General features: G+C 61.0%; 1 protein-coding gene across 1 annotated transcript; it reads left to right on the forward strand.

The window, feature by feature from the left end:
- The first annotated feature begins 1,242 nt into the window (after nucleotides 1–1,242).
- On the forward strand, nucleotides 1,243–6,035 carry ATP4B (ATPase H+/K+ transporting subunit beta). The gene is made up of 7 exons (XM_010982822.3): nucleotides 1,243–1,354; nucleotides 1,799–1,927; nucleotides 3,014–3,127; nucleotides 3,226–3,425; nucleotides 4,200–4,256; nucleotides 5,257–5,358; nucleotides 5,874–6,035. The coding sequence occupies exons 1-7, from the start codon at nucleotides 1,243–1,245 to the stop codon at nucleotides 6,033–6,035; spliced, it is 876 nt and encodes a 291-aa protein (XP_010981124.1).
- Nucleotides 6,036–7,241: the final 1,206 nt, after the last annotated feature.

Genomic DNA, 7,241 nt, shown 5'->3' on the forward strand with positions numbered 1-7,241 from the left:
GTTGTGAATGGGAACAGTTAAGGAAAATGCAGAGGATTGGTCCATTAAGGAATTATGAGTTCAAGCTAAAATGGTGCAATTGCATCTGAACTCTGGGCTGTTCAATTTGCTGACAAACTTAATCATCCTGAAGAAAATGAGCATGATGGCTGGAGGGGTTTTCGTTATTCTTGGTCCCAAAGGAACCTCAAATTTGGCTGCACGGCTCCCTCAGCGGGAGGGCCTGGGAGTGGCAGTGAGGGAAACGCCTCACAAGGCCAGCGGTTGTGAGCTCCGTGTCAATGGAGAGGCCTCTGCCGCGCAGCGTCTTTGCCAGGCTGCCCTTTCTACCTGGCTGCAGTCGGATGCCCCAGGGAGCGGCTGTCACGGCCCCCACTGGGCAAACCGCCAAGGCCTCCTGGTTCTGGCTGCATCTCGAGACGGCCTGCAGGTTCAGGCCCCACACAGGCTATCTCACCCAGAAACTCGGGGCTGGGATGGGCGCCCCGGGGACCCAGTGTGCTGCAGGGCCAAGCGTCCCCAGCCCAGAACCTGCCGTGGCCCCGCAGCCACCGCACAGCCCCCGAGAGTTCCAGGACCGTGGGGTCCCCTTGGCGCACAATCTGCGTTTCAAAATCACGCCCAGGGAGTGGGGTGCGTTCCGTCTCTGGGCTGCACAGCTGTGCATTCCTCAGAGACACACGAAAAAGTCCTGAAGAGCCTAGCCCCCCGCCCCCAGCAACGGCTCTCAGAGACAAGAGCCCTGCCTGGGCACTGCCAGGTGTGCGCTCAGGGAGGGGCGCAGCAGGAAGGCAGTGGCGGGAGACCCCCGTGGGGCCGCCACCTCAGTCACCTGCTGCCCCTCGTCTCAGAGCCGGAAGCAGGTCAGCGACAGGTGAGAGTCGGGGTCCGGCCCGCCCTCCTGCTGCCTGCCCTTCACACCCTCCCGAAGGAGCGAGAGTGGGAAGAGCAGGGGCACCTGCGTGCAAGGAAGACTTTCTCCTTCGCCGCTATCAGAACAGACCAAGTCAGGGCCAAGGGCGTCCGGGGCTGGGGGCCGGCAGCGGGGCCCCGACCTGCCCAGGGAGAGGGTGGAGGCACCTGACAGCGGGAGGACCTGCCAGGGCTGCCCGATAGCGGCGGCGTGATAACGCCTGCCGGGCTCCCCTGGGACCGGCTCCGCCATGCCGCTGACCTCTGACGAGGAGACTATAAAACCCCGGACTTTCTCCTCCTGCAGGAGGGCTTCCAGAAGCAGGGCCGATGGCAGCGCTGCAGGAGAAGAAGTCGTGCAGCCAGCGGATGGAGGAGTTCCAGCGCTACTGCTGGAACCCGGACACGGGCCAGATGCTGGGCCGGACGCTGTCCCGGTGGGGTCCGTGCCAGCGGGGACAGGGCAGGGGTGCTGAGGAGAGGACAGAGGGCCCCCCGCCAGCAGCATGTGGCTGGCGGTCCTGGTTCCCGGGCCCTGCCACCTCCCTCAGCAGATGACCCCATCTCAGCTCTAGTACCCCCAACACCCGGCCCTGCGGGAGGTACTGCTGAGGACGGGCCCCAAAGCTTCAGCCTCAGATTTAAGAACAGCGCTTTTAAAGCTTGTTCCTAAAACTCTAATTTTTAAAAGACTTTTCAGCCAAGGGCCCAGGGCTCCTGTCAGGTCCAGGAGAACATGCTGGAACTAGACGGGGGTGGTTGCATGGCCTGTGTGTGGGCACACTCGGTACCGGGGAGCCGCTCGCTTGACGGCATGGCTCGGTGGGTTTCCCGCGTGTCCTCCCAAGACACGCAGGGAGCCGGGTCTGCACTGCCTCTCCCGCAGTGTGGATCAGCCTGTACTACGTGGCCTTCTACGTGGTGATGACCGGGCTCTTCGCTCTGTGCCTCTACGTGCTCATGTGCACCATCGACCCGTACACACCGGACTATCAGGACCAGCTCAAGTCGCCAGGTACGGTGCGGCTCCGGACCCTGCCTCAGGGCCCAGACAGGCCGCCCAGGGGCCCCCTGCCCCTCTCCAGCGGCGCCAGGGCTTCGAGGGGTGCACCTGGGTGTGGACAACCTCAGCTTCGTCTGGGGAAGGTGACCCAGATCATAGTCTGGCCTTGGCTTTGGTTCCGGTTATTAAAACAGGTGTCTGTGCCAGAGACGGTCTCGACACGGTGACCTTACATGCTGCTAAGCACAGAGACCTCTGAAGGGGAGGCTCTACGAGCCCGGGAGGACTGTCGTCTCGGGGAGGACACCCCCGCACAGCTGCCGGGAGCCTAGTGGGGGACGGCGGGGGGACCAGCCTTACTGAGCCCCACTTCCGTGGGAGCATCTCGCTCCCTCGACAGCAGATTAAACCCAGAACGGTGTCCTGTGAGCACAGGGTCTGCCCTCCGTGTGGGGAAGGGGCTGAGGCAGCACCAAACGAGAGAAGTTCGTTGGTGACAGGGACACGCCAGGGCTCAGACCGGGAGGCGGCACTTCCAAGTCCTGGGAAGGGGTTTGGACCCAGACACGGCCAACCCAGGGTGACCGCAAAAAACAAACAAAAAGTGAGGGAGGGAGGAGGAGGAATGAAGGAAGAAAAGCTTTTTCCAGCACAGCCGCTCAGTGCTTGTACCAGCATCCCTAACTCTGAGGAAGACACCGGGGTCAGGTGACGGCGGCAGGGCACTGTGGCCAGAAAGGGGCAAGGGGTCCAGCCACCCCCAAGGACCTTCTGTAAGTCGTCGTGACCCCAGAACACGCTACTGGGTGTCAACTTTTAGAACCAGCCAACGTGGAGGATTTCAATGTACCTTCAGAGCAGAACGTAACAGACGACAGACTTGAGAACGCACCACCTCAGAGTCTGTCCACCACCCAGGCGGGCAGGAGAGGCCAGAGCACCGTGGGGCTGCGGCCACCACTGGCGCCCACGTTCCAGGAGGAGATGAGGCCAGGGAGCAGGCTGGAGTGGGAGGCGGGAGGGGAGCAGGGTGCTGGCCGACCCCACAGCCAAAGGCCTGGATGCGGCCAGATTCGAGGTGCCACGCTCTCCCCCCAGGGGTGACCTTGCGGCCGGACGTCTATGGGGAGAAAGGCCTGGACATCTCCTACAATGTGTCTGACAACAGGACCTGGACGGAGCTGACGCGCACCCTCCACCGCTTCCTGGCGGGTAACGTGTAAAATGCACTGCAGTCCTGCCTCCTTCTCTGAGACACCCCCAGGGCAGCTGCAGCAGAGGCCATGCCCGCAGGTGCGTCTGTCCTGCAGGCTACTCGCCGGCGTCCCAGGACGGCAACATCGACTGCACGTCGGAGAAGTACTTCTTCCAGGAGCGCTTCCTGGCCCCGAACCACACCAAGTTCTCCTGCAAGTTCACAGCTGACATGCTGCAGAACTGCTCCGGCTCGCCGGACCCCACCTTCGGTTTCGCAGAAGGAAAGCCGTGCTTTATTATTAAGATGAACAGGGTGAGTGTCGGGGTTGGAGGTGGCCGTGGAGAGGAGGGGCCGGGAGGTGGGCTGGGACCGAGGCTACAGCTGCCCCGTCCCTTCTCCCCTCACCCCTCCCACACTGAAACTGCCATCCAAACACGTGTGCACAATGGCTGAAGAGAAGCCGGGCCGTGTGCAGGCCCTGGGAGGCACCTGGGACCTGGGGACCAGCCCAGCGCTGGGCGCTGAGAAAGGCTGACCATCAGAGCACAGTGGACCACAGCAGCACGTCCATGTGGACACGGGGACCAGGGGACAGGGAGAGGTGACATCTCTGTGGGGACCTGAGGAGGGTGGGGTCTGGTGGGGGATGGGAGATGACCTGGCTCCAGGCCGGCATCTGAGCACTATTGTTAATTTTCCTTTCTAAGAGGCCGGGGTGGGGGCCACACATGGTGCAGTGCAAACGTGCTCACATAGGTGGAGGACGGGGCACACGGCGAGGCAGGTGCTGTCCTGGGCTCTGGGCACGAGCAGGAGCATGGAGGCTGCGACTTCAGGAGGCTGAGACCTGCGTGAATTGGGAGAGGCACACGCGGCCCCAGGAATCTGCGTGGACCCTCCCGAGCATGGCTTGGACCCTCCCATCCAGCTCTGCTGCTGCCCCGGTGGCGGGGGGGCTCCTGGCTTTGAAGTAGGAGTAACACCCACAGGGTCCTTAGGACAGAAACCTGCCCCAGACCCTCCTCTGCACCCCGTCCTCACACCCACAGACGGGCGCAGAGGCCACGGCCAAGCTTTCCCTTCCAGATCGTCAAGTTCCTCCCGGGCAACAGCACGGCCCCCAGGGTGGACTGCGCATTCCTGGTGAGTGTGACCGGCCGGGAAGCCCACGGGAGAGCCCCCGACCCGTCAGGCTGAGCGCTCGGGTGTGCGAGCCGTCCCGGAGTGGCTTTACTGCGGGGAGAAGGACCCAGTGAGGGAAGCGCTGGACGTTGCTGTTCAAACAGCTTCGGGAGCAGCAAATCACTAACACGCTTCAGGATGCTGGTGGCAACTTAGAAAAACCAGCGCACTTCCACCGCACTCCTCTGTCCTTATTCACACGCTCACAAAAGCAGGCCCGATGACCCACTCTGCCCTTGCTGGGCAGAGTGTGTGCGTGGGCTGCCGAGAGCCGGCATTAATTCACTCCAGCTTTTCTCAAAACCGGTTTTTAAGCACAACATGGAAAACTAAATTTGTCTTCACCGCATGTTCTCTCAAGTGCGTTTCACAATTATGCCCTCAGCCAAGGCTCCAGGCTGCCAGCACGGACGCCCCCCGGGCATCACCAGCCCCGAAGCCTGCAGCCTACCCAGGCGCAGGTTCCTCTATTCGGTTTTCCTCTTCTACTTTTCTCGACCACACGCATAGGCCGACTTGAGATTGTAACAGACACCAAGGTCTCATTCCCCGTTCTTGGACGAGCTCCAGCCGTCCAGCCAGCAGGCAGCCCGCCGACTCAGCGAAGGGAAGCAAACCCCACGGCAGCAGGCGGATCCGTCTCCAGCCGCGGCTAATTAGCTGGCCAGCCTCCCAGCTCCCATCCCAACGTTCTCAGCTCTGTCACCCTTTTTATCCCAAGAGGACTTAAAGTGGAAAAAAATACAAGCTCGATAAGTCACCAGGCCTTGCAGACTAACAAGTCACGGCCTTAGTGAAGAGTAGCTCTCGCTCACGCCAGCTGCACAAGGTGGCCACCTGCCCAGTGCACACATGCGGGTGCTCACACACAGAAACGCACACAGAGACACGCGCGCGGGTGCACACGCCCGCGCGGACGTGCAGGCCCCTCCCTGCTCAGGCCGCGCCTCTCCGCCCCCAGGACGAGCACCCGCGCCAGGACGCGCCCCTGCAGGTGGCGTACTACCCGCCCAACGGCACCTTCAGCCTCCACTACTTCCCCTACTACGGGAAGAAAGCCCAGGTGGGTGCGCCCCTCCCCAGCAGCGGCTCCAGAGCCGCCTCAAACCCAGCAGTGAGCGACAGGGGAGAGCCACAACCGCGCCGCCTGTAAGAACGAGGCAAGGCGTGGCACAGCCCCCTGACCTCGCTCTCCAGGTGCTTCCAAACCCACACTCTCAAGAGTATCTGAAAATACATCGTTCTTGTACAGAATAAATACCAAATCTGGTCTGTTACTTCCCAAGGGCCTCCCAACCCCTTTCAGACAACTGCCTCTTTCAAGTCATTTTCTCCAGATCTCTTGCTTTGCTCTCTGGTTTTCTTAATAGTAACTTTCATCTAATATAATTTGGAGGTGAATCCGCCATTGGTCTGTCCCCTCGAGGCAACTCTCCCCGTTTCTAGGCAAGGAGTCATTTTGTGCCAGGGCCTCCAGGGCCCACAGTGGGGCCAGCGAGCTGGGAGGTGCCCGCAGCTCTAGGGTCAGAGCGCCCCGCCCACGCCCACCAGGGTCCTGACCGACCATCTCCGTTTCAGCCCCACTACAGCAACCCTTTGGTTGCCGCCAAGCTTCTCAACGTCCCCAGGAACAGGGACGTTGTCATCGCATGCAAGGTCCTGGCAGAGCACGTGACCTTCGACAACCCCCATGACCCCTACGAAGGGAAGGTGGAGTTCAAGCTTAGAATCCAGAAGTGACGAGCAGGAGGCTGGCCCGGCCCGCGGGGGCACTCGCAGACCACCACCTCCTGGCCACCGGCTGCCACCACGCCCACCTCGCTGGAGCCGGCGCGGGGAGCAGACCGGCCTGTGCACCGCACTCTTGGCATTAGAATCAGACTAGGTCTCTACTCCTTTTTAGAGAGGGTTTGCAGTGCTGATAAAAACGTGGGGCCGACATGGTGACCCTAAGGCAGCAGCCGTCTGACCACCGAGACCCCGAGAGGACTTGTCCACCTGGACACCACTCTTCCTGCTGTAATTGGTTTTTTCTGTCTGTTACTATAGAGACTAGGGATGCACTGACGTGAAACACGGGGCTGTGGGCATTCTGGAGGCTTGCTTTAAAAAGTGCAATTCCTAAACTGTAAAAATCAAGTTTATTAAATTAAACTCACTCTTACTCTATAAAAAAGTCATGTCTTTCCTGATAAGGAGAAAGAACTGAAAAATCAAACACCTCTTTCTTTAAAACTTTCAATAGCAAGTCAGGGAAACCACAGGACAAAGCAGAACGGCTGTCACTTGAGAACACGCGGTTCCCGGGAGCAAGGGTGTCGCCAGCGCGGACGGACCCGAGCCCAGAGGCGGCCTCCCTCCCAACCTCCCGCCAGCCTCCAGGAGCATGAAGTCTGCAACGCTAACTCCTTGGAAAACACTGAGATGAGGACAATCCGTCCAGAGACAAACCTGCTCTCACCGAGGTCGCCTATTTTCACCCAAACTGGAGCTCGAGGCCCGGTGTCCTGACCCCAGACAAGCACCGGGGACACAGCCTGGGGCAGGCACCGGGCAGCACCCCACGGCCGCGGGACCCTGGGAGTGTGGGCGTCTCCACCACGTGAGAGCCCGGGGCAGATGCTCCTCCTTGCTGACCACCCCCCCGAGAGCCACTCAGAACCATCACATCAGGTCGGAAGTTAGGTCATCTCAGGTGTGCCATGACACACGGCAGGTCAGAGGTCAGAGGTCTAGTCACCCAGAAGTGACACCGAGGCTGGGATGGGGCGGGGCGGGGCGCAGGTACCTGCAAACGAATGAGGCCAAGGGGCTGACCCAGGCCGGACCCACAGATCCCATCTCACAGGTAAGGACAGAGGCCAAGGAGGCCCGAGTCCCGGCATCTGAGGGGCTGCGCGTGCTTGGGGAGGGAAGGGTGTGTGAGATCTCGGTCCTGGAAGCACA

The sequence above is a fragment of the Camelus dromedarius genome, chromosome 13, assembly GCF_036321535.1.
Source record: "Camelus dromedarius isolate mCamDro1 chromosome 13, mCamDro1.pat, whole genome shotgun sequence".
Classification (NCBI taxonomy): Eukaryota; Metazoa; Chordata; class Mammalia; order Artiodactyla; family Camelidae; genus Camelus; species Camelus dromedarius.